Source organism: Hyla sarda, chromosome 9, assembly GCF_029499605.1.
Source record: "Hyla sarda isolate aHylSar1 chromosome 9, aHylSar1.hap1, whole genome shotgun sequence".
In the NCBI taxonomy this organism is placed as follows: Eukaryota; Metazoa; Chordata; class Amphibia; order Anura; family Hylidae; genus Hyla; species Hyla sarda.
Window position 1 is genome coordinate 97,949,416 of NC_079197.1, and position 27,704 is coordinate 97,977,119.

Below are 27,704 nucleotides of genomic sequence, written 5' to 3' on the forward strand. Positions count from 1 at the left end.
GCGTTTCCCGAGACACGTGTCATCAGAGACCACTTAGACAGAAAAGAACAACCTTAACTTCAGAAGCTCATAAGTACTGAAAGGATTAAGATTTTTTAATAGAAGAAATTTACAAATCTGTTTAACTTTCTGGAGCCAGTTGATATATAAAAAAAGGTTTTTTCCTGGATAACCCCTTTAAGCTGCGGGTACTCAGGGTGTAAATAATGGAAAGAGCCGGAGTCGGAAATTGGGGCTAAAAGAATGTATTTTTGTGTTTATAGCAGCTAGTGAAGCAATAGCAAAATCAGCAATGTCCTGTGTGGTTTGCCTTGAATGTCCTCATATCATCTCTGCTGCAGCTTTGTGATAAATTGGGTAAAAAAAGTTCTTGTTTCTTAGTACAGTACTGGGGCATATAAACAGGAGATTCATATGTTAAGACCCATCTAACTGGAACAAGTATAAATTCACTGCAAATAATAGAAGTGTTCAGCTAGAGGTTTTTATGTCTTGTTCGGATGGTTCTTAAAGGGGTACTCCGGTGGCAAGCATTTTTTTTTTTTTACATCAACTGGTGCCAGAAAGTTAAACAGATTTGTAAATGACTTCTAATAAAAAATCTTAATCCTTCCAGTATTTATGAGTTGCTGAAATTCTTTTCTTTTTTTGAACACAGAGCTCTCTGCTGACATCATGACCACAGTGCTCTCTGCTGACATCTCTGTCCATTTTAGGAACTGTCCAGAGCAGCATATGTTTTCTATGGGGATTTTCTCCTAGTTCTTAAAATGGACAGAGGTGTCAGCAGAGAGCACTGTGATCGTGATGTCAGCAGAGAGTTATGTGTTCCAAAAAGAGAATAATTTCGTCTGTAGTATTCAGCAGCTAATACATACTGGAAGGATTAAGATTTTTTTAATAGAAGTAATTTACAAATCTGTTTAACTTTCTGGCACCAGTTGATAAAAAAAAAAAAGTTTTCCACCGGAGTACCCCTTTAAGAGACCCTAATAAAAGTGCAGTTTAAAGAGGTTCTCCGCTGCCCTGCCTTCCGGAGCTCCGCTCGCAGCGCCGGAAGTTCATTACTCCGAACTCTGTGTGCGGGCTTCCGCGTCCGTGGCCGTCCCCTCGTGACGTCACGCCCGCCCCCTCGTGACATCCCGCCCGCCCCCTCAACGAAAGACTTTCGTTGAGGGGGTGGGCGTGACGTCACGAGGGGGCGGCCATGAACATGGAAGCCAGCACACAGCGTTCAGAGTAATGAACTTCCGGACTCTGTGAGCGGAGCTCCGAAAGGCAGGGCAGCGGAGAACCCCTTTAACCCCTTAAGGACTGAGCCCTTTTTCACCTTAAGGACTCGGCCATTTTTTGCAATTCTGACCACTGTTTTTTTAAACATTAATAACTCTGGAATGCTTTTAGTTATCATTCTGATTCCGAGATTGTTTTTTCGTGACATATTCTACTTTAACTTAGTGGTAACATTTTTTGGTAACTTGCATCCTTTCTTGGTGAAAAATCCCAAAATTTGATGAAAAATTTGAAAATTTTGCATTTTTCTAACTTTGAAGCTCTCTGCTTGTAAGGAAAATGGATATTCCAAATAATTTTAATTTTTATTCACATATACAATATGTCTACTTTATGTCTGCATCATAAAATTGATGAGTTTTTACTTTTGGAAGACACCAGAGGGCTTCAAAGTTCAGCAGCAATTTTCCAATTTTTCACAAAATTTTGAAACTCGCTTTTTTTCAGGGACCAGTTCAGTTTTGAAGTGGATTTGAAGGAGTCCTCATATTAGAAATACCCCATAAAAGACCCCATTATAAAAACTGCACCCCCAAAGTATTCAAAATGACATTCAATAAGTGTATTAACCCTTTAGGTGTTTCACAGGAATAGCAGAAAAGTGAAGGAGAAAATTCACAATCTTCATTTTTTACACTCGCATGTTCTTGTAGACCCAATTTTTGAATTTTTGCAAGGGGTAAAAAGGAGAAAATTTTTACTTGTATTTGAAACCCAATTTCTCTCGAGTGAGCACATACCTCATATGTCTATGTAAAGTGTTCGGCGGGCGCAGTAGAGGGCTCAGAAGGGAAGGAGCGTCAAATGGTTTTTGGGGGGCATGTCACATTTAGGAAGCCCCTATGGTGCCAGAACAGCAAAAAAAACCACATGGCATACCATTTTGGAAACTAGACCCCTCGGGGAACGTAACAAGGGGTAATGTGAACCTTAATACCCCACAGGTGATTCACGACTTTTGCATATGTAAAAAAAAAAAAAATTCCCTTAAATGCTTGGTTTCCCTAAAGTTTTACATTTTTAAAAAGGGTAATAGCAGAAAATATCCCCCAAAATTTGAAGCCCAATTTCTCCCGATTCAGAAAACACCCCATATGGGGGTGAAAAGTGCTCTGCTGGCGCACTACAGGTCTCAGAAGAGAAGGAGTCACATTTGGCTTTTTTGAAGGAAATTTTGTTCTGGGGGCTTGCCGCATTTAGGAAGCCCTTATGGTGCCAGGACAGCAAAAAAAAAACACATGACATACCATTTTGGAAACTAGACCCCTCGGGGAACGTAACAAGGGGTAAAGTGAACCTTAATACCCTACAGGTGTTTCACGACTTTTGCATATGTAAAAAAAAATAAAAAATTTACCTAAAATGCTTGGTTTCCCAAAAAATTTACATTTATAGAAAGGGTTAAAGCAGAAAATACCCCCCAAAATTTGAAGCCCAATTTCTCCCGATTCAGAAAACACCCCATATGGGGGTGAAAAGTGCTCTGCTGGCGCACTACAGGTCTCAGAAGAGAAGGAGTCACATTTGGCTTTTTATAAGGAAATTTTGCTCTGGGGGCATGCCGCATTTAGGAAGCCCCTATGGTGCCAGGACAGCAAAAAAAAAACCACATGGCATACCATTTTGGAAACTAGACCCCTCGGGAAATGTAACAAGGGGTTAAGTGAACCTTAATACCCCACAGGCGTTTCACGACTATTGCACATGTAAAAAAAAAAATAATAATTTTTACCTAAAATGCTTCTTTTCCCCAAAATTTTACATTTTTAAAAAGGGTAAAAGCAGAAAATACCCCCCAAAATTTGTAACACAATTTCTCCCCAGTACGGCGATACCCCATATGTGACCCTTAACTGTTGCCTTGAAATACGACAGGGCTCCAAAGTGAGAGCGCCATGCGCATTTTAGGCCTAAATTAGGGACTTGCATAGGGGTGGACATAGGGGAATTCTACGCCAGTGATTCCCGAACAGGGTGCCTCCAGCTGTTGTAAAACTCCCAGCATGCCTGGACAGTCAACGGCTGTCCGACAATACTGGGAGTTGTTGTTTTGCAACAGCTGGAGGCTCCGTTTTGGAAACCGTGGCGTACCAGACGTTTTTCATTTTTATTGGGGAGGGGGGCTGTGTAGGGGTATGTGTATATGTAGTGTTTTTTACTTTTTATTTTATTTTTTGTGGTAGTGTAGTGTTTTTAGGGTACAGTCGCACGGGCGGAGTTTCTCGCTGGCAGTTTGAGCTGTTGCAGAAAATTTGCTGCAGCTCAAACTTGCAGCCCGATACTTACTGTAAGCCTCCGCCCATGTGAGTGTACCCTGTACATTCACATTGGGGGGGGACATCCAGCTGTTGCAAAACTACAACTCCCAGCATGCGCTGACAGACTGTACAAGCTGAGACTTTTAGTTTCGCAACAGCTGTAGGCACACTAGTTATGTATCACTGAGTTTGTGACCTTACTCAGTGTTTCAAAACCAGTGTGCCTCCAGCTGTTGCAAAACTACAACTCCCAGCATGTACGGTGCATGGTGTAAGGTGACTGCTGGGAGTTGTAGTTTGCAACAGCTGGAGGCACACCGGTCGTGAAACACTGAGTTAGGTAAAAAAAAAAAAAATGGGTTTCACAACCAGTGTGCCTTCAGCTGTTGCAAAACTACAACTCTCAGCAGTCACCGACAGCCAACGGGCATGCTGGGAGTTGTAGTTATGCAACCAGCAGATGCACCACTACAACTCCCAGCATGCACTTTAGCTGTTTGTGCAAGCTGGGAGTTGTAGTTATACAACAGCCGAAGGTACACTTTTCCATAGAAAAAATGTGCCTCCAGCTGTTGCAAAACCATAAGTCCCAGCATGCCCATAAGGGAATGCTGGAGTTGTGGTGGTCTGCCTCCTGTTGTTGCATAACTACAGCTCCCAGCATGCCCTTTTTGCATGCTGGGAGCTGTTGCTAAGCAACAGCAGGAGGCTGTAACTCACCTCCTGCTGCTGCTCCATCGCAGGTCAGTCCCTCGCTCCGCCATCGCTCCTGGGGCCCCGATCCCAACATGGACGCCGGGGATCGGGGTCCCCAGCACCCGGGGTCGTCTTCCCGCACCCGCTCACGCCCTCCGGAAGAGGGGCGGAGCGAGTGCGGGAGTGACACCCGCAGCAGGCGCCCTGATTGGTCGGCCGGTAATCCGGCCGATGAATCAGGGCGATCGTGAGGTGGCACCAGAACAGGCAGTAATTCCGGGTCACCGGGTCACTGGAGACCCGATTGACCCGGAATCGCCGCAGATCGCAGGAAGGAATTGTCCAGCGATTTGCGGCGATTGCCGACATGGGGGGGCATAATGACCCCCCTGGGCGATATGCCGGGATGCCTGCTGAACGATTTCAGCAGGCATCCGGCTCCGGTCCCCAACCGGCTAGCGGTGGGGACCGGAATTCCCACGGGCGTATGGATACGCCCTGCGTCCTTAAGGACTCGGAATGCAGGGTGTATCCATACGCCCTGCGTCCTTAAGAGGTTAATAGCACGTTTTTCTGGGAGTGTTCAGGTAGAAACATACACTGCCGTTTTAGAGCCAAAGACAGAAGTGGATCTATGATGAAGGAGAAGTATAAATGGTTCATTTCATATTTCCCTTTTTTTTTTATCCACTTCTGTGCTTGGCTCAAAAAACTTCAGTGGCAGTTTCGTTAAAAAAAAGAACTGCTGTGTGTGTTTCCAGCCTTCAGCGAGTCATATAAAAATAATCAAAAAATGCAACTGAGGTTTAGTAAATTGATTTTAGATTTACATGTTTATATGATAACCATGCCAATAATTGCAAGCAGATGTACTGCACATGTAACTATATCATAAACTTGACAATCCCTTACTGCCAATTGCTTTGTGTAAATGGGCGTCAATAAAGAATCATCATCACAGATGGCTAAACCATACAAAGGAAAGAAAACACAAAGGAAATCCACACCCTAATAAATCAAAGCAAATTTCATTTTATTTGAACAACAACATATAAAGAGGCTAAATTTATAAAGCTAAAAAGTGACGCTACAACATGAGGGGACCAGTAACCATCACCCTCTGGATAACATGTGCAATATACGGAGGCCAAGTTACTTACTATAGAAATTGGCCATGAAATGAGTAAGACTGTAGGCAACTGATGGCAAGGACAGTTAAAGGGGTACTCCGCCCCTAGACATCTTATCCCCTATCCAAAGGATGACTGGCGATGCGGGGCAGAGGTTTGTGATGTCACAGCCACGCCCCCTCAATGCAAGTCTATGGTAGGGGGTGTGACATCTCTAATGCGCCCTCCCATAGACTTGCATTGAGGGGGTGTGGCCGTGATGTCATGAGCGGGGCATGACTGTGATGTCACAAACCTCCGGCACTGCACCCGACGCTCTAAACGAATGCTGGGTGCAGCAGGACCCCCCGCGATCATACATCTTATCTACTATACTTTAGATAGGGGATAAGATGTCTGGGGGCAGAGTACCCCTTTAACTTCCTCAGGTGTGGAATTGCTGAACCATGGCTAGAGTTCATGTGAATATGATGTTTTAATGGAGGTTAAAACCATTTACAGGGAAGCTGTCATGTGTTTCATGCTGCCTAAACCATAGCATCGAGCAGATAAGGGCAGCTGGATTCTAAGGCACTATCATTCCCTCTGATATACTCAGACATTTCAGAGAAATCATAGTCTAAAAGTAGTGATAGGCTTTGTGGCTGACCTTCATCCCACCAGCCCTGAGTAATGTGTCCCTTCCTACGTGTGTCGCTTATCGCCAGCAAGGTGGGTAGCAGCCACTGGGAGCCCCCCCAATAACTAGTTGTATGGGTCCTGGTGGCTTTTTAAAACTATGATTTCTCTTAAATGTCCAAAAATGTCAGAGTAAATAAAAGTGGCTAGGAATTCTACTGCCTGTATCTCTTTAATACTGCCTGTGGTTTGAAACAGGTAAAAAAAAAAAAAAAAAAAGTCCCCTGGCAACTATATGAAATTCATATACATCAACTGGCTTAGGCTGGGTCCACACTACGTTTTGTCCCATACGGGAGCGCATACGGCAGGGGGGAGCTAAAAGCTCGCGCTCCCGTATGTTACCGTATGCGCTCCCGTATGTCATTCATTTCAATGAGCCGACCGGAGTGAAACGTTCGGTCCGGTCGGCTCATTTTTGCGCCGTATGCGCTTTTACAACCGGACCTAAAACTGTGGTCAACCACGGTTTTAGGTCCGGTTGTAAAAGCGCATACGGCGCAAAAATGAGCCGACCGGACCGAACGTTTCACTCCGGTCGGCTCATTGAAATGAATGACATACGGGAGCGCATACGGTCACATACGGGAGCGCGAGCTTTTAGCTCCCCCCTGCCGTATGCGCTCCCGTATGGGACAAAACGTAGTGTGGACCCAGCCTTAGTCTGACAGAGAAAAATCCATCCATATGTCCTAATTCATTTCAACAACCTCTTTTCTTAATAAAACAAACAATATACTAATGTACTCTGCAGAATGAAGGCCCTTTTAGATGGGCCATTGGGGGGGAAAATCCCAAGCATTGATCTTTGTGATCAGCACTTGTTTACTGAACCTTTACACCATCCATAGGGTGATTTGGGCCAATAATTGATCCAATCACATGACGAATGAGTTTACTTGTTCTTAAGTTGATAGCTGACCATTTTACACAGTCCGATTGTTGGGAATGAGTGTTTCTTTGAAAATTCATTCGGTCAATAATCGGTCCATGTAAAAGGGCTTTAATTCTGCCCACTTTAAGCTTGATAGAGAGCTCCCTGTTGTATGTAACATGGGTATGCATGGCCAGATTATATGTAGGAAAACAGCACCAATTTCTCAGGGTAATATAGCGCTCCACAACCTTCCCGGCTGTAAGGCTGGGTTCACATCACGTTTTTACCAATACAGGGCCGCATACGCTAGGGGGAGCTAAAACCTTGCGCTCCCATATCCCTGCTGTATGCTGGCCGTATGTAATTCATTTCAATGAGCCAACCGGAGTGAAACGCTGACTCCGATCGGCAAATTTTTGCCCCATATGCTGTTTTCCACTGGACCTCAAAGCGTGGTTGACTACCATTTTAGGTGCGGTGGGAAAACCGCATACGGGGCAAAAATTAGCCGACCGGAGTCAGCGTTTCACTCTGGTCGGCTCATTGAAATGAATTACATACGGGCGGCATACGGCAGGGATACGGGAGCACAAGGTTTTAGCTCCCCCCAGCCATATGTGGTCCCGTATTGGTAAAAACGTGATGTGAACCCAGCCTAAAACACAAGAATTTGGAAAGATGTAAAGTGTACCGTTGTAATGCATGGAAGGTAGGGGGTGTATTCTGGAATATAGAGGGATCCTAATGGAACCCCCTCTATGATGTCTGCATGCCTTACTAGGACATATGTACAGGAGTTGTCCTTATTAGTCAACCCTATTTTTTTGCCCAAGGGTCTCCTACCTTAATCTTGCTGTGTGACTACATGCTACCCCTGTGATGTCACATTTTTACTTAGATGCCTTCTGCAGAATTGCATTACAGTTCATAAGGATGGCAAATGAGTACAATGTAATACATCAATTTATTTCATGTTTAAAGGGGTAGTCCAGTGGTGAAAAACGTATCCCCTATCCTAAGGATAGGGGATAAGTTTGAGATCGCGGGGGGTCCGACCGCTGGGGCCCCCTGCGATCTCTCTGTACGGGGGCCAGGCTCTCTGGCTAGATAGCGGGTGTCGACCCCCGCACGAAGCGGCGGCCGACACGCCCCCTCAATACATCTCTATGGCAGAGCCGGAGATTGCCGAAGGCAGCGCTTCGGCTCTGCCATAGAGTTGTATTGAGGGGGCGTGTCGGCCGCCGCTTCGTGCGACATGCCCCCTGTCGGGGCTCCGTACAGGAGATCGCAGGGGGCCCCAGCGGTCGTACCCCCCGCAATCTGCAACTTATCCCCTATCCTTAGGATAGGGGATAAGTTGTTCACCACTGGACTACTCCTTTAAGGGACTGAATTAAAGGGGTATTCCAGGAATTTTTTTATTTGACTATGCTACAGGGGCTGTACAGTTAGTGTAGTTCACAATATAGTGTCTGTACCTGTGTGTGACGGTTTTCTCACAATTCTTATGTGATTTTCACCCCAATATTTATTTTTACCAGCATACAAAATGACTGTTGTGTGGGAGGGAGGAAAATGGGATTGTTGGATTTGCTAGGATCTGCTAGCCATTGTTCTGGTAATATCACAACAAAGCCATTTAGCCCTAAGACAAGCGCAGATCCTTCCTAAGCATGTCCATTACTGCCAGGTATGTACTAAAATCACCTTATAGTGGATAACCCCTTTAACTCTGCGTTTGGCGTTGACAAATGTGTGTAGGTAACAATACTTATACATGTCTCTGGACCCTGCACAAAAATCATGTTCTGTAATTGAAGATATGACACACATTTTGGTAACAAGAGGATAGTTTTGCAGCCAGTCTGCGAGGAGTGTAACAAGCCTGCTCTCCCCTATTACTGTACAGTAACTGCTGGGAGAATATTGTGAGGACATCTGCAGCTAGACACTTCCTGACAGGACACAACTGTTCCTGCCATGTGGTCCATCTGGTGTAAAAATACTGCAAAAAACGGATTGCTGTGCTCGCATTGTGATTTCATGCTGCAGAACATTTACTCTCCATATCTATTGAGCATGGACCTGTAGATATGTTATAGTGAATGTAAAAGTCACATGAATAATTTAACCTGTAATGTAGCTTGTGTTTTATAACATAGCAAAAGTGATGAAAATTATAGAAACTTGTTGAGCCAATGCAAAAATCTTAGCATGGTTTGTCCACTGCATGTATTGCCCTATTTAAAGAGGCTTTCCATGACATTTACATTGTTGGCCTATCCTCAGCATATAAGAGCAATATCTGATTGGTGGAGGTCTGACACCCGCCATGCCCACTGATCAGCTATTTGCCAGACCTGCAGCAAATAGCAGTATTTCTCACAGAAAAGGATTTCAGTAACACATGTTTTGCTATACACATGATTATTCCCTTTGTGTGTATTGGAACTAAACCAAAAAAGGGAGGAAAAAAAGAAAATTGGACATAATGTCACACCAAACTCCAAAAATGGGCTGGACAAAATTATTGGCACCCTTAACTTAATATTTGGTTGCACAGCCTTTGGAAAAAATAACTGAAATCAGTCACTTCCTATAACCATTAATAGGCTTCTTACACCTCTCAGCCGGAATGTTGGACCCCTCTTCCTTTACAAACTGCTCCCGGTCTCTCTTATTGGAAGGCGCCTTTTCCCAACAGCAATTTTAAGATCTCACCACAGGTGTTCAATGGAATTTAGATCTGGACTGCTGCCACTTCAGAACTCTCCAGCACTTTGTTGCCATCCATTTCTGGGTGCTTCTTGACATATGTTTGGGGGTCATTGTCCTTCTGGAACACCCAAGATCTCGGACGCAAACCCAACTTTCTGACACTGGGCTGTACAGTGCGACCCAAAATCCGTTGGTAATCCTCAGATTTCATGATGCCTTGCACACATTCAAGGCACCCAGTGCCAGAAACAGGTAAACAACCCCAAAACATAATTGAACCTCCACCATATTTCACTGTAGGTACTGTGTTCTTTTCATTCCATTTTCGGTAAACAGTAGAATGATGTGCTTTACCAAAAAGCTCTATCTTGATCTCATCTGTCCACAAGATGTTTTCCCAGCAGGATTTTGGCTTACTCAAGTTCATTCTGGCAAAATGTAGTCTTTCTTTTTTATGTCTCTGTGTCAGCAGTGGGGTCCTCCTGGGTCTCCTGCCATAGCATTTCATTTCATTTAAATGTTGGCAGATAGTTCATGCTGACACTGATGCTCCCTCGGCCTGCAGGACAGCTTGAATATCTTTGGAACTTGTTTGGGGCTGCTTATTCACCATCTGGACTATCCTGCTTTGACACCTTTCATCAATTTTTCTCTTCTGTCCACACTCAGGGAGATTAGCTACAGTGCCATGGGTTGCAAACTTCTTGATAATGTTGCGCACTGTGGTCAAAGGCAAATCTAGATCTCTGGAGATGGACTTGTAACCTTGAGATTGTTGATATTTTTGCACAATTTTGGTTCTCAAGTCCTCAGTTCTCTTCTCCTCTTTCTGTAGTCCATGCTTAATGTGGCACACACAGACACACAATGCAACGACTAAGCAAACTTTTCTCCTTTTTATCTGCTTTCAGGTGTGATTTTGATATTGCTCACACCTGTTACTTGCCCCAGGTGAGTTTTAAGGAGCATCACGTGCTTGAAACAATCTTATTTATCCACAATTTTGAAAGGGTGCCAATAATTTTGTCCAGCCCATTTTTGGAGTTTGGTGTGACATTATGTCCAATTTGATTTTTTTCCCTCCATTTTTTGGTTTAGTTCCAATGCGCACAAAGGGAATAAACATGTGTATAGCAAAACATGTGTTACTGCAATCCTTTTCTGTGAGAAATACTTCATTTTCTTGAAAAATTTCAGGGGTGCCAACATGTACGGCAATTTACAATGAACAGAGCTGCAGCACCAACATAAACAATGAACAGAGCTGCAACACCCACATACACAATGAACAGAGTTGCAGCACCCACATACACAATGAACAGAGCTGCAGCACCCACATACACAATGAACAGAGCTGCAGCACCCACATACACAATGAACAGAGCTGCAGCACCCACATACACAATGAACAAAGCTGCAGAACTCATATACACAATGAAAAGAGCTGCAGCACCCACATACACAATGAACAGAGCTGCAGCATTCATATACACAATGAACAAAGCTGCAACACCCACATACACAATGAACAGAGCTGCAACACCCACATACACAATGAACAGAGCTGCAGCACCCACATATACAATGAACAGAGCTGCAGCACCCACATATACAATGAACAGAGCTGCAGCACCCACATATACAATGAACAGAGCTGCAGCACCCACATATACAATGAACAGAGCTGCAGCACCCACATACACAATGAACAGAGCTGCAGCACCCACATACACAATGAACAGAGCTGCAGTATCCACATATACAATGAACAGAGCTGCAGCACCCACATATACAATGAACAGAGCTGCAGCATTCACATACACAATGAACAGAGCTGCAGCACCCACATAAGCAATGAACAGGGCTGCAGCATCCACATATACAATGAACAGGGCTGCAGCATCCACATATACAATGAACAGAACTGCAACACCCACATACACAATGAACAGAGCTGGATGCACACAGCTCTGTGTAGTTGTGGTGTTGGGGTACTGTAACTCAGCTCTTTTTTTATGTGAATCAGAGCCTATCTGCAGTAACCCAGCCCAGCCACTACAAAATACAGAGCTGTGTGCTTCCATCGCTTTTTACTGTGTTTGGGGGCACTGCAGCTTTGCCTAACAGACGGCCAGGTGTCAGCTCCCCTCTGGTCAGATATTGTTATCCTATACTGTAGATAGTCCATCAATGAAAAAAGTCCTGGAAGACAAAACCCTTTAAGGGTACATTTACCTGGGTGGGTTAACAGTGACTTTTCTGCTGCAAGTTTAAGCCACTGCTGGATTTCCACAGTGTAAAATTTGCAGCAGACCCCTTTGAAGTTGCATTCAATGTATTCTGCTGCGCATTTTCCACTGTGAAAAGACCGCAGCATCAAATATGTGCAATATACTGTATGTGTAAATACACCCTTTAAGACTTGTCCCAGCAGCTAAAAAGTTATTTGTATGCTCGGTCCCTGGCGGTTCCCTTCTGAGGAGCATACCGACACTGCACAATAAAATTCTCCCCATTTGTAAGGTCAGCCTATAGATAACTCTTTAGTTGCTGAAAGGACTCCTTTAAGGACAGCATATTATACATACAGGTCTGTTCTATCAGAGATGACAGCACAAATATATTTTGTGTCATTTGGTTAACAGAAAGGACCAAAGAATACAGCAGACCATAGTGATCTGCGTGGACCATGAAAACACTAAGGTCTCTCCCATTACTGCATTTTATTAAACAATGTATTGGGGAGCACCACTCTCTGGTCTTAAAGTGATTCTACAGCAAAGGCCATATGTTTTACACGTGGATTTTGCTAAAATATAACCACAGATTTTGTTTAAATCTGCAGTGAAAATCTGCTACATATTGACTATAGAATAAGCAATGCACATGAGGTTGTCCTCAGTCTCACCAGATGTCGAGGGAAAGAAGGGTTGTGCATGTTGGAGTTAAAAATTCTGGATCCTTCGAAATAGCTTTCAGCCAAAGGAGAAGATGGAGGGGTGGGGTTTGTTTATAACACTAAGTAAATGATCATTTCTATTAGAGCTGTTATCTTATTTTTAATATTTACGCTTATTAAACAGTCCAGACTTTATCAGATTACTTTGTAAAGCATATTGTGGTAGTTCTAGATAAGTCAAAGATGATAAATTGTGTATTTCACTGAAGAAGCAGATTTTATCTTAGTATGTCAACTTAAATAGTATATTAAATAGTGTGTTAAAGGACAACTGCAGCGCAATATACACTTATCCCCTATCTATAAGATAGGGGATAAGTGTTTGATCGCGGGGGGTCCGACCGCTGGGACCCCCGGAGATCTCCCTAACGGGGTGCCGCCATTAGCGCTCATAGTGAGGGCTAAGGCGCGTAGCGTCGACCTAGAGGTCGACGGTGACGCCCCATCTCCTCCCCGTCCCCATACAGCTCTATGGGGGAGCCGATAGAGATGCATGGAGGATGCGTGCCAGCCGCAACGTCATGCTGCGGCAGGCACGCCCCCTGCACGGGAGAGCCGTGGCACAACCGCGGCCCCATACAGAAGATTGTGGGGAGTCCCAGCGGTCGGATCCCCCGCGATCAAACACTTATCCCCTATCTTGTAGACAGGGGATAAGTGTATATTAAGCTGCAGTTGTCCTTTAAATTTACTCAGCATAAAACTAGACAAGACAGGCAGAAGAAGTACTAAATTTATCATAGTGGTGTACGCTGTATGATAAATTTGATGCATCTTGTTAGACATTTTAGACATTTTTCCTTACTCCACCATTGTTGGTTGGCCTGCGCTTTGTGCACAAATCATTATAAACTTGGCACATTTCCGACTATGCTTACCCCGAAATTTGTCTACATGCCCCCCCCCCCCCCCCACACACACACACACAACAAACATGTCAAGTAAAATATTATTTAAAATCTCTAGTGCATTTTGCTTAGCAAATCGTTCGCTTTGTTTTCTCATTCCATGACTTAGAATTCCATTCTCAATAGGCATCCAATATTGTCTTATAGTCTAAATAAAGAAAAAATTATGGGTTCTAACTTATTGCTATATAAAACCATAGGAATCTTAGTCTTATTGCGAGCCAAAGTCTCTACATGTTACTACCTCACTTATAAACCTTCTCTTGTGAATAATGTAGTTCAAAGAAAAGAGACTGCGTACAAAACACTGTTATTTAGAATGAGTTTCTGCCCTAAAAGGGATGAACCATTGTTCTTATAGCAGAGATTTTAAAAGTTTCTTCTAGTAACAATGGCGTAATATCCTATTTATTATAATCTGTTCGGGCTGTGTAAGTACAAAGAGGAAAGTAACGCAATCCTTACCAAGCCGAGTAAAGGAAGGGTGCGATTGGCAGATACCTGGACTCCTCTTTGATGCAGAGGTGTAACTAGAGTTTAATGGAATCTATAGAAAAATGAGATTGCCCCCCTCCCCCTCCTAATAACAATAGGCTGAAACATACGCATAAGAAGCAATAATCAAAGGAATGGACATTAGTTACTAGGCATAAAGCCACTTATTTGCTACGAAAGTGTGCAATGTTCTGAGTAGAGCCCCTCAACCACTGGCCATATAGCATGTACTGTGCTTGCTATGGCTACACTTATGCTTTTATGGTGGTGGGACATAAGAATATAGCAATCCATCCCTAAGGGATTACACATTTAATTTTTGAAAACATAACTCAAATGTGCTTGGTGCTTTTAGGCCACTATGTAGTTCAAAGAGATTGCACAAGTCTAGATAGTGGCTATGCTATGCAGTCATGAAAACATAGTGTTAATTCTATAGACAGTGCCTTATTTCTCATCTCATTATGTCTGTTTATCAAGTATTTTGGGAAATGTGTTTATAAATACTTACTGTACTGAATAAAAGAGGATCTGTGGCCCCTAAATAGCGTAGGGTGCCCTGATAGCATATCTTTTTACTGTTTCTTGATACACCCTTCCATCCCTGAGATATAATTCAGGGAATCAGTTATGGGCCGAAACTTAAATGTAGCAATGGCAGTGAATATGAAGAGATGGGTGAGATTATACAGTCAGGGGGTGTGGATATTTTACATTGAGGGGCATGTGTGCCTAGAGCACACACCCTGATTGTATAATCCTGCCCATAATCAAACATTCACTCCCATTATTAAAATAAAGTTCACACCCATTTGACTGATTCCCTGAATTATCAGGAAAACTATAAACCCACATATCTTGGGAATGGAAGAGTGTATCAAGAAATTGTAAAAGTCATGAATCATGTGATCAGGACACTCTCAGCTATTTAATGATAATGCAATCTCATTTTGGAGGGGGTTGACCACAGGTCCTCTTTAAAGGGGTACTCCGCTGCTCAGTGTTGGGATAGACTTGCATTGAGGGAGCGGGGTGTGGCGGCATGAGGGGGCGGGGTTATGATGTCACGAGCTCCCGGTGCGGGCTCCAGTGTTCAGAACAGTTGGTTCCAAAGGCTGAGCAGCGGAGTACCCCTTTAAGCAGTAGAGTACCAATATAAGACTGTTGCTGTCAAGTGTATTTTCTTAGTGCTTATATAAAGATAGCAATGTATGAAGAGCTATTGTAAGAACCGTGTCTTGCTCTCTGGGGGATTGTATGGACACCATGAGATTATACAGCAAATTAGGGAAGATGATGACAGCCTCTCATACATACAAGCTTCTGTGTACCCTGGTATAGTATTTTAAAAAAAGCTGCATGAAATGGAACATTGTGGTAAATACATAATCATGTCATGCTGTGTGGACCATTCTGCATCGCAGCTTTGGTAAGTTCATGGGGCTGCACTATGGCCCAAAAGTGACAGTAGCAGCAACCTTGACCTGGCAATCGGAAGAAGTCCATCTAAGATGAATTTCTTGTGATTGTTCGGTTGCAGAAGTGGCCACTTGTGGGTTGCAATGTGAACTCATTCATTGACCTTAGGTGTAACTGCAGCATGATACAGGAACCTTTGGCTTTGGGACCCCTGTTGCAGGCAAAATTGTCTTGTTGCTCCAACCTTTTAACCATAACACTACAGACCCTATTAAAGTCTGTGCTAGAGCATACTGCTTTTTTTTTTCTTCTAAAATTAGCACCATTCTTGTTCATGGGCTATGTCTGGTATTGCAGCTCTGAATGGGGCTTTATCTGGTATTGTTGCTCGGCCTTATTCACTTGAATGGAACGGAGCTGCAATATGGTACAGCCCAAGTAGCATTCCTTATTGAAAAATAGACCTGTTTTTATGCCAAATAACTCCTTTATTGTGTTCTATGAAGAACCTCAAGGTTGTAAGTGCTTCTATAATTGTAGACCAGCTGCATATTAAGGGCCCGTCCTGTGTCGTGGGCTACTATAGACTATACTAAGCCTCTGCTTCGTTCTTTCATGGGAATCTAATGGAATCTGGAGAGATCTCCGCACAAACTGCTGCAGATTTTCATCCCATGAAGCAGTTATTATGTAAACAGGCTAGTTCTCAGAATCATTTTTTAGTTCATTTGTTGGCCCCACTCCATGTGCTCTGTTTATCAGCCAGGGAAACAGTGTTCTTAGGAAATATAAACACCTGGTACAATTTGGACTTTGCTGTGTCCTGCCTGGATACTTAATAAATGGCATGTGTACAGTCTCCAGACATGTAAATATGCTAACACTGGGATTACTCTTTTAAACAGATTCTGTGGAGAGCCTTCCTCATACCAACTCCTCCGTCCAAGCTTCCCCAGCAGTCTCCACTCACACGTCAAGGATCACAGACCCGTCCTTCTCTGTGGACAGCTCAGCTGCTGATACCTCGACAGAAGACAACAGAAGTGAATCCGAATCAATATTCATCCCAGACTATCTCATCTTATCCAATTGTGAGAGTGGGAAACTGAATACTGCCAGGTGCGTGAGCCAGACTGGAATCTCAGCAGTTAAATGATAAATCATCCTCTTCCCGGCATCACCTGCCTTTTGTGTCCAAAAACAACAGCTACAGAAAAACAGATAAGAAAGTAATAAATTATATAGACACAAGTATTGTAAGACAGAAAATGGCCATTTTTGTGAACTCTTTTTATTTGGCTTTTTATGGGCCTAAATAATCCGACACGCAAAGTTCTAAATGCAACAAAAAATTACTACACATTTGAGACTGGTTTTGCATTTAAAGGGGTACTCCGGGGGAAAAAACATTTTTCCTAATCAAGTTAAGCAGATTTGTAAATCACTTCTATTTTAAAATCTTAATCCTTCCAGTACTTATTAGCTGCTGAATACTACAGCAGAAATTATTTTCATTTTGGAGCACAGTGCTCTCTGCTGACATCACGAGCACAGTGCTCTCTGCTGACATATCTGTCCATTTTAGGAACTGACCAGAGCAGCATATGTTTCCTATGGGGATTTTCTCCTACTCTAGACAGTTCTTAAAATGGACAGAGATGTCAACAGAGAGCACTGTTTTCCAAAAATAAATAAATATCCTCTGTAGTATTCTGCAGCTAATAAGTATTGGAAGGATTAAGATTTTTAAATAGAAGTAATTTACAAATCTGTTTAACTTTCTGGCACCAGTTAAACACCCCCATGTCGGCGATCGTCACAAATCGCGAGGGAAATCGCCCCTGCAATCTGCGGAGTTACCGGGCTGATCGGGTCTCTGGGACCCGACCGCCCGGTAATTTTGCATGATGCTGGTTGCCACAGACAGCCAAGACCATGCTGAAGTATAGGAGCAAGGTGGCAAGCCAGCCACCTCCTACTATCCCCTGCGATTCCTCGGTTAGCTAACCGACCAATCGCAGGGGGGGGTGGTTACTTCCTCCCGCCCTGCCCGGCCCCTGGAAGTCCGGAGAGAACGGGAGGAAGACCGGAGGACACGGCGGGGGACGGGGGAGTGCTGGGGCCCGGCCCCGGTACTTTCCTCGTCCCTGAAGACCCAGATCCCGGCGGCGGAGACAGCGGCGGTGGCGACAGGTGAGTGGATCTTTGGCAGCGGCGCAGGACCTTTGCAGCAGTCCAGACCGCCATAAAGCAATCTGGACTGCTCCATCTGGTCCCCTTACACTACAGCTCCCAGCATGCCCAGACAGCCCTTGGAGTCCGGGCATGCTGGGAGTTGCAGGTTTGCAACATCTGGAGGTCCGCAGTTTTGGGACCACTGTGCCCTTCCAGATGTTGCAAAACTACACATCCTCAGCATGCCCTTACTGTCCAGGCATGCTGGAAGTTGTAGTTCTGTAACAGCTGGCCCTTCAGATGTTGCAGAACTACAACTCCCAGCATGCCTGGACAGTTTTGGCATACTGGGAGTTGTAGTTTTGCAACATCTGGAAGGGCACATATTGGGAACCACTGTATTAGTGGTCTGCAAACTGTAGTCCTCTAGATGTTGCTAAAACTACAACTCCAAGCATGCTGGGAGTTGTAGTTCAGCAACATCTGGCTCTAAAGATGTTGCCAAACCACTACTTCCAGCATGCCTGAGAATGTTTGGGAGTAGTGGTTTTGCAACAACTGGAGGCACACTGGTTGGGAAACATTGTCTGTTTCCTAACTCAGTGTTTTCCAACCCGTGTGCCTCCAGCTGTTGCAAATCTATAACTACCAGCATGCACTGATAGACTGTACAGGGTACATTCACATGGGCAGGGGGCTTACAGTGAGTATCAGGCTGCAAGTTTGCGATGCAGCAAATTTTGCGCGGCAGCTCAAACTCACAGCGAGAAACTCGCTGTAATCCCCCGCCCGTGTGACTGTACCCTGAAAACACTACACTAACACAAAATAAAATAAAAAGTAAAAAACACTACACTACACTAACACAAAATAAAATAAAAAGTAAAAAACACTACATATACACATATCCCTACACAGCCCCCCTCCCCTCTCCAATAAAAATGAAAAACGTCTGGTACGCCACTGTTTCCAAAATGGAGCCTCCAGCTGTTGCAAAACAACAACTCCCAGTATTGCCGGACAACCGTTGACTGTCCAAGCATGCTGGGAGTTTTGCAACAGCTGGAGGCACCCTGTTTGGAAATCACTGGCGTAGAATACCCCTATGTCCACCCCTATGCAAATCCATAATTAAGGCCTCAAATGTGCATGGCGCTCTCTCACTTTGGAGCCCTGTCGTATTTCAAGGCAACAGTTTAGAGCCACATTTGGGGTATCTCCGTACTCGGGAGAAATTGCCTAACAAATTTTGGGGGGCTTTTTCTCCTTTCACCCCTTATGAAAAGGTGAAGTTGGGGTCCACACCAGAATGTTAGTGTAAAAAAAGATTTTTACACTAACATGCTGGTGTTGCCCTATACTTTTCATTTTGACAAGAGGTAAAAGGGAAAAAAAGCCCCCCAAAATTTGTAATGCAATTTCCCCCGACTACGGAGATACCCCATATGTGGGCGCAAAGTGCTCTGGGGGCGCACAACAAGGCCCGGAAGGGAGAGTGCACCATGTACATTTGAGGTGATTTGCACAGGGGTGGCTAATTTTTACAGTGGTTTTGACAAACGCAAAAAAAAAAAAACCACATGTGACCCCATTTCGGAAACTACACTCCTCATGGAATGTAATAAGGGGTGCAGTGAGAATTTACACCCCACTGGTGTCTGACAGATCTTTGGAACAGTGGGCTGTGCAAATTAAACATTTTGTACAGCCCACTGTTCCAAAGATCTGACAGACACCAGTGGGGGGAGGGGAATGCTCACTTTACCCCTTGTTATGTTCCTCAAGAGGTCTAATTTCCAAAATGGTATGCCATGTGGGGGTTATTTTGCTGTCCTGGGACCATAGGGGCTTCATAAATGCGACATGCCCCCGCGCAAAATTTGCTCTCAAAAAGCCAAATATGACTCCTTCTCTTCTGAGCATTGTAGTTCACCCGTAGTGCACTTCAGGTCAACTTATGGGGTACCTCCATACTCAGAAGAGATGGGGTTACAAATTATGGGGGGTATTTTCTACTATTAACCCTTACAAAAAAGTGAAATTTGGGGGGGGAACACACATTTTTGTGAATTTTTTTTAATTTTTTTACGTATGCAAAAGTCGTGAAACCCCTTTGGTGTATTAAGGCTCACTTTATTCCTTGTTATGTTCCTCAAGGGGTCTAGTTTCCAAAATGGTATGCCATGTGTTTTTTTTTTTTGCTGTCCTGGCACCATAGGGGCTTCCTAAATGCGACATGCCCCCGAGCAAAATTTGCTTTAAAAAAGCCAAATATGACTCCTTCTCTTCTGAGCATTGTAGTTCGCCCGTAGTGCACTTCAGGTCAACTTATGGGGTACCTCCATACTCAGAAGAGATAGGGTTACAAATTTTGGGGGGTATTTTCTGCTATTAACCCTTGCAAAAATGTGAAATTTGGGGGGGAAACACACATTTTAGTGAAATTTTTTTTTTTTTTACATATGCAAAATTCGTGAAACACCTGTGGGGTATTAAGGCTCACTTTATTCCTTGTTACGTTCCTCAAGGGGTCTAGTTTCCAAAATGGTATGCCATGTGTTTTTTTTTTTTTTTTTTTGCTGTTCTGGCACCATAGGGGCTTCCTAAATGCAACATGCCTCCCAAAAACCATTTCAGAAAAATGTACTCTCCAAAATCCCCTTGTCGATCCTTCACTTCTGAGCCCTCTACTGCGCCCGCCGAACACTTTATATAGACATATGAGGTATGTGCTTACTGAAGAGAAATTGGGCTACAAAAATAAGTATAAATTTTCTCATTTTACCCCTTGTAAAATTTCAAAAATTTGGTCTACAAGAAAATGCGAGTGTAAAAAATGAAGATTGTGAATTCTCTCCTTCAGTTTGCTGCTATTCCTGTGAAACACCTAAAGGGTTAAAACACTGACTGAATGTCAATTTGAATACTTTGGGGGGTGCAGTTTTTATAATGGGGTCATTTGTGGGGTATTTTTAAGATGAAGACCCTTCAAATCAACTTCAAACCTGAACTGGTCCCTGACAAATAGTGAGTTTGGAAATTTTGTGAAAAATTGGAAAATTGCTGCTGAACTTTGAGGCCCTCTGATGTCTTCCAAAAGTAAAAACACGTAAATTTTATGATGCAAACATAAAGTAGACATATTGTATATGTGAATAAAAAAAATTATTTGGAATATCCATTTTCCTTACAAGCAAAGAGCTTCAAAGTTAGAAAAATGCAAAAATTTTAAATTTTTCATCAAATTTTGGGATTTTTCACCAAGAAAGGATGCAAGATACCACAAAATTTTAACACTATGTTAAAGTCGAATATGTCACAAAAAATTTTTTCGGAATCAGAATGATAACTAAAAGCATTCCAGAGTTATTAATGTTTAAAGTGACAGTGGTCAGATGTTCAAAAATGGCCGGGTCCTAAGGTGTAAAATGGCTGGGTACTTAAGGGATTAAAGAGATACTCCAGGGTTTTAAATTGTGTCTACATATACCCTATCCACAGAATTGGGGATAATTATCTAGCACCCCCTCTCCTCTGTGATCTCAAAAATGGGGACCTCACACTCTCTCTGTACATGGAGCGGGGTCAACATGCCCCCTTCCCCTTCCTCCATGCATTCATAATGGGAGTGCTATGTATAGGGGATACGTTTTAAAATGCTGGAGTACTCCTTCAATACGAGCCCTTTTTTGAGGCTCAGAATGCAGCATGTGTATATAGCCTTATTCTTAAAAGGGGAACCCCGGTAGAAACAAGCAAGTAGAAAACAAAGGTTTTGAAATCATCTGGTGACGGAAAGTTAAACAGATTTGTAAATTACTTCTATTTAAAAATCTTAATCCTTCCAGTACTTATCAGCTGCTGTATACTACAGAGAAATGTGTCAATTTATTTTCTGTCTGACAAACAGTGCTCTCTGCTGACACCTCTGTCTGTGTCAGGAACTGTCCAGAGTACAAGCAAATCCCCATAGAAATCCTTTCCTGCTCTGGACAGTTCCTGACACGGACAGAGGTGTCAGCAGAGAGCACGGTGGTCAGGCTGGAAAGAACTACCCAAATAGTATATCTGTAGTATACAGCAGCTGATAAGTACTAGAAGGGTTAAGATTTTTAAATAGAAGTGATTTACAAATCTGTTTAACTTTCTTGCACCAGTTGATTTGAAAACAATTTTTTTCCACCGGAGTGCCCCTTTAACATGCTGGGCTGTACGACATTAGATACGTAGTAGAAGTCACTTCTCTACACTTTTTTTTTATACTGTCATCTTGTATTCACTATAATATATCCTAATCCAGTGTTTCCCAACCAAGGTGCCTCCAGCTGTTACAAAACTACAACTCCCAGCATGCACTCACAGCCTGGTTGGGAAACACTGTCTTAAAGGGGTACTCCGGTGAAATTTTTTTTTTTTAAATCAACTGGTGCCAGAAAGTTAACCAGATTTGTAAATGACTTCTATTAAAAAATCTTAATCCTTCCTGTACTTATTAGCTGCTGAATACTACAGCGGAAATTCTTTTCTTTTTGAAACACGGAACTGTCTGCTGACATCACGAGCACAGTGCTCTCTGCTGACATCTCTGTCCATTTTATGAACTGTCCAGAACAGCATATGTTTGCTATGGGGATTTCCTTTTACCCTGGACAGAGATGTCAGCAGAGAGCACTGTGCTCATGATGTCAGCAGACAGCTCTGTGTTTCAAACAGAAAAGAATTTCCACTGTAGTATTCAGCAGCTAATAAGTACAGGAAGGATTAAGATTTTTTTAATTGAAGTAATTTACAAATCTGTTTAACTTTCTGGCACCAGTTGATTTAAAAAAAAAAAAAAGTTTTTCACCGGAGAACCCGTTTAATCACTTGAGCCAGTGTTCCCCAAACAGGGTGCCTCCAGTTGTTGCAAAACTACAACTCCCAGCATGCCCGGACAGCCAAAGGCTGTCCGGGCATGCTGGGAGTTGTAGTTTTGCAACAGCTGGAGGCCCCCTGGTTGGCAAATACTGACTTGAACACTGACTTCCCCTTACATCCATGATGGTCCTATAGAACACGTTCTGCATTCTGCACACAGAGTTAACTCGCTGTTTCCTTTTGAAGCCTGAGAAAATGTGGGCACTGACCCAGCTATGGGAAACAGTCATAAACCATTTCAGAGTAGATTAAATTTAACTGGACTTTACATTGTGATATCTTTTATTACACCATGAACAGATGTAAGACCATAGGCAACCTACAGAAAAGATCCTGTTTTTTGGTCAGTAAAGCTGATGTAAGTTCTCATGAGCTTTATAAACATAGATATTTATTAAAATTGAAGGAGGAAGATACTTTACAAATGATCTTTATTATTACATTTATTATTTTTAGGGCCCTGTACACTTCTTGTTTAACCTACTTATATACTAGGTATATGTTCCAGATTGACTGTATTAGCACTCATCGCATGATGTTGAATAAGAAATATCTAGTAATGGGAATGTCTGATTTAAAAAGCTCATATTCATGGGTTTTCCAGGGAGCCATTTTTTTTAAGTGTAAAACAGAAAACATTTGACATTTCAAGAGACAGTTCCTACTGTATGATTGGCAGCCTTCCCTGTATGAATGTACATACAAATGTAACTGTCAATCACTGAGTAGCACCGCCCACTGGACTCCTAAACCCAGAACGGACAGGGATTTAGATGAATTAAATGTCCTTCTAAATTGTTTCCCACACAACTATATATATATATATATATATATATATATATATATATATATATATACATATATATATATATATATATATATATAGTTGCAGGACTCACTACATGTACAGTGTGGTGAGCTCATTTGAATATTTTTTACCCAGGTGCCCGCGGAGTGCAAATGGTCTACTTAAATCTCCGTCTCACGCCAGGAGTGGCGTCCTCTCCCCGAGGAAAATACTGATCCCGTTTAGCTAGTCAGAGGCCTCTCACCCAGCCAAGCCAGATAACCCTGCTCTGTACTGACGAGGGGCAAGTACCCCGAAACAGCTGTCTGCAGATGGGTTATCTGTCCTTCTGGAGAGAGTTCTGGCTTGGCATAAAATCCCAATCAGTTCTGAGACTTCTTAACTGGAGTCGGAGCTGGTTGCGGGACACACTACCTTGTATAGGGGGTGTGGTAAGCTCATTTGAATATTTTTTACCCAGGTGCCCGCGGAGTGCAAATGGCCTACTTAAATCTCCGTCTCACGCCAGGAGTCGTGTCCTCTCCCCGAGGAAAATACTGATCCCGTTTATATATATATATATTTATATATATATATATATATATATATATATATATATTTATTAAACTAATCATATGATGCTGGCAGTTCGGGCTGTATGTTCAGTGGGACAGGTTCCCTTTCTGGGGTGGGTTTACACAATGTAGGGTGAATGGGTCAGCCTGGTCGACCTCAGTTCCACAATAGCTGCATATGGAGCATATGACACATTTATTATGATATAAGTAGAGAAGGACATTGATCCATCGCAGAAAACTCCATTGAATCTTAAAGGGGTATTCCAGGAATTTATTTTATTTGACTATGCTACAGGGGCTATGATGTTAGTGTAGTTCATAATATAGTGTCTGTACCTGTGTGTGACGGTTTTCTCACAATTCTTCTGTGATTTTCACCCCAATATTTAATTTTAACAGCATACAAAATGACTGTTGTCTCAGATTTTTCCCAGCTTGCAATGCGGCCGAGACCTGACATCACTAGTCAGCTGATGACAGGGAGCCTGTCTGCTTCAATGGGTGGAGGGATCGCTTGGTGGGAGTGGGATCAATCTGCAACAGCTGTAGGCACCCTGATTGAAAACTACACTGATTTGAATGGATGCAGCTCATTTATGTTTCAATGGGTGGGGGGGGGGGGGGGCTGATGTGTGGGAGGAAGGAAGATGGAATTGTGGGATTTGTAGTCAAAAAAGGAAAAGTCAAACAGGAAATACAAGCCATTTAGCCCCAAGACAAATGCAGATCCTTCCTAAGCATGCCCATTACTGTCTGCCAGGTATGTACTAAAATCACCTTATGGTGGATAACCCCTCAAATATGTTGTTCATTTTGGAAAGGTAGTTGCCATTTAACTAAAATGAAGTAAGAGAGTCATGCAAGATAAATGTGCCTTTTGCTTGGTGAAGACATTTCTACTTAATCTTTGATCCAAGCAGAACAGAACTGAGTGTTCTTACTTAATGACACTTAGGAAGATCATGCAGTCCCTCCCACTTGGTATCATCTGTGAGAATCAGATGGAGGACGGAAAACTCTGACTTCAGTTAAAAATAGCCAAATGCATCTTAAACAGATGAGGAGTGCGTTCCATCATATAAACAAGAGCTTTGCCATCTTGTGTGCTGACAAGTATGGGAAGACTCGATCTTTAAATGGACATTGGCACAATAGGCTGTTTTCCTCTCATTTCAAAAAATGTCTCCTTTGTGAATGCCAAGTGTTACCAAATTCCATGAGAAGTGATATTATTCTTTACGGTTATGTTATACAGCTGTTTACAGCTGCTTTTCTGTGTAGGTAGAAAATGCTATTTTGTTTTTCCTTTATTAGCAAAAGGGCAATGCAAATGCTTTTGTATCATGTCATATGCCAGGCATATGGGAGCTTCAGGGCTGCCCCCCATGGCACAGGGAGAATGGCGGCACAAAGCTGCACACGAGTGTCTATTAGGCCCGTGTGTACATAACATATTCACACAGTTATAAGCCAGGGGTTTTGGCACGGAAACTGGGCTGATTTCTTTTTTTTTTTCTTTTAAGTATTTATTTAAGTTTTACAAACTGGGCCGACTTCTACTTCAAAAACCTTGTGGTGTCACCTTTGAAAACCCTGCTCCCATTGACTTTAATAGGAGATAGGGAGCTATGCAGAAAAGACATGGCAGAATTATTATTATATTGGTCTGTCATACTACGTTTTCGAACTGAACACCACGACAAACACTGTATATCATTTCATTACAGTACTGATTGTTTTGTCACCTTTTTTTTCACCTATTTTCCCATAGGTTATCTTATAGGTTAATCTTCATAGGTGTAGCAACTTACATTTTCCCCGATTTGTCTGCCTTCGTGCACTACCTGTATGCCATACTAGCTATAGTTCTGTAAGAAGCTCCTGCGCTGAGCTCAGTACTATCCTAGATATATTCCCATGTATTTTTTATGTATATCCGATTTATTTTCAAGCCCAGTGCCATCCTAGCCCTAGCCCAAGCTTTCAAGTATATCTGTTATTCAGCATTATTTCCCAAATGTAATTTCATGTCCTGTGTTTCATTCCAGATGTGACACTTGCTCTAACTCTGAAAAGTCACTGGAGCAGACATCTTCCGATGACGTTTTTCTCGACTGCCTCCCATCCCAGCACTCCGTTAGCCAGACTCTCTACAATGTTAACTTCCACCACAATCACATGCCGTCGGCCAACTTTGTTTTTGTTAAAGACTTAGAATCAAATGGTTCATCCAGTGACTTTTCCTCTTCCTCCCCACTGCTGGGACCCTCTTCAGCACAGACATTTCCAGTTGATAAAAACCACAGTGGAGTCAGTGACAATGAAATATTACCCATCACTCCACCACCAAGACCGCCTAAACCAAACCATTTTCCTGAAGCAAGGCCTGAGGTGATTTCCAGTGGAATTATCCAGAATGGACATTGTTTATCTGGAATGGTGCCCAGAAGAATTTCACTATCCAGTCTGGACAATGTTAGGAACTGGAAAGGTAAACATAGTATTTTATGTGCAAAATGGATAATCAAGTGGTTTATTTAACTGGCCAGTGATGGGCCGACACTACACTTATGCTTCTTCATGAGTCTAAAAATACATGTGTACTGGAGGGTAAAGGTAACAGCACTATTGTGTCTTCATGGAAAACGGGCTGTTCCATCTTTATTATTACATCTTTCTATGACCATCCAAAGGCCCAGAACATATTAAAGGGGTACTCCGGTGAAAACCTTTTTTCTTTTAAATCAACTGGTGGCAGAAAGTTAAACATATTTGTAAATTACTTCTATTAAAAAATCTTAATCCTTCCAGTACTTATTAGCTGCTGAATGCTACAGAGGAAATTCCTTTCTTTTTGGAACACTGATGACATCACGAGCACAGTGCTCTCTGCTGACATCTCTGTCCATTTTAGCAAACCATGCATAGCAGATATATGCTAAGGGCAGCATGGTGGCTCAGTGGTTAACACTGCTGCCTTGCAGTGCTGGGGACTTGGGTTCAAATCCCACTAAGGACAACAATAAATAAAGCGTTATTATTATAATAATGTCAGCAGAGGGAACTGTGCTCATGATGTCATCAGAGAGCATTCCAAAAAGAAAAGAATTTCCTCTGTAGTATTCAGCAGCTAATAAGTACGGGAAGGATTAAGATTTTTTAATAATAGCTTCATATAATTTTATATGGAGGAGAATGTGACAGTTTTTTCTTTAAGATCATCACTAAATTTATAAAATTCATGTGAAAAAAAAACCTCAGCATACATGCTTGTAATCTCAAAGGCCAATGGATGTACAGTACAGGCTTAGTAGAAGAAGTAGGTGATACAAATCCTGAAGAGCCATCTTATAAAGCCTAATATATAGCACAGCAGACACAATAAAGCAGATAGCTATACTAAAAAGCCATTACTCCACAGCTACCATATACATCAGAGTTGAGTCACTTGCCCATTTGGTTTCCTACTGTATCTAGCCTCCACCAGCAGTGCTCAGGATATGCCTATCTAGCAGTCATTGTTTGGATATACCAATAATGTCTGAAATGTTCATACCCTCTAACCCAGAGGGTGTATTCCCTTATACAGATCAGACTTAAAGGGGTACTCAGGTGAAAACCTTTTTTCTTTTAAATCAACTTATGGCAGAAAGTTAAACATATTTGTAAATTACTTCTATTAAAAAATATTAATCCTTCCCGTACTTATTAGCTGCTGAATACTACAGAGGAAATTCTTTTCTTTTTGGAATGCTCTCTGATGACATCATGAGCACAGTTCTCTCTGCTGACATTATTATAATAATAACGCTTTAT

At 42.6% G+C, this 27,704-nt stretch overlaps 1 protein-coding gene and 1 long non-coding RNA gene across 10 annotated transcripts in view; one reads left to right on the top strand and one right to left on the bottom strand.

The window, feature by feature from the left end:
• Window positions 1-27,704, top strand: part of GAB3 (GRB2 associated binding protein 3) — a 266,527-nt gene that overhangs the window by 213,672 nt on the left and 25,151 nt on the right. For all 6 annotated transcript variants that reach the window (XM_056539100.1, XM_056539102.1, XM_056539099.1 and 3 more), the window contains 2 exons: window positions 16,337-16,550; window positions 25,937-26,379. In XM_056539100.1, coding sequence (XP_056395075.1) covers window positions 16,337-16,550; window positions 25,937-26,379 — 657 coding nt within the window. The remainder of the gene's footprint in view (window positions 1-16,336; window positions 16,551-25,936; window positions 26,380-27,704) is intronic.
• LOC130290902 (uncharacterized) overlaps window positions 1-27,704 on the bottom strand; it is a 176,702-nt gene that overhangs the window by 144,209 nt on the left and 4,789 nt on the right. The gene's annotated exons all lie outside the window — the stretch shown is intronic.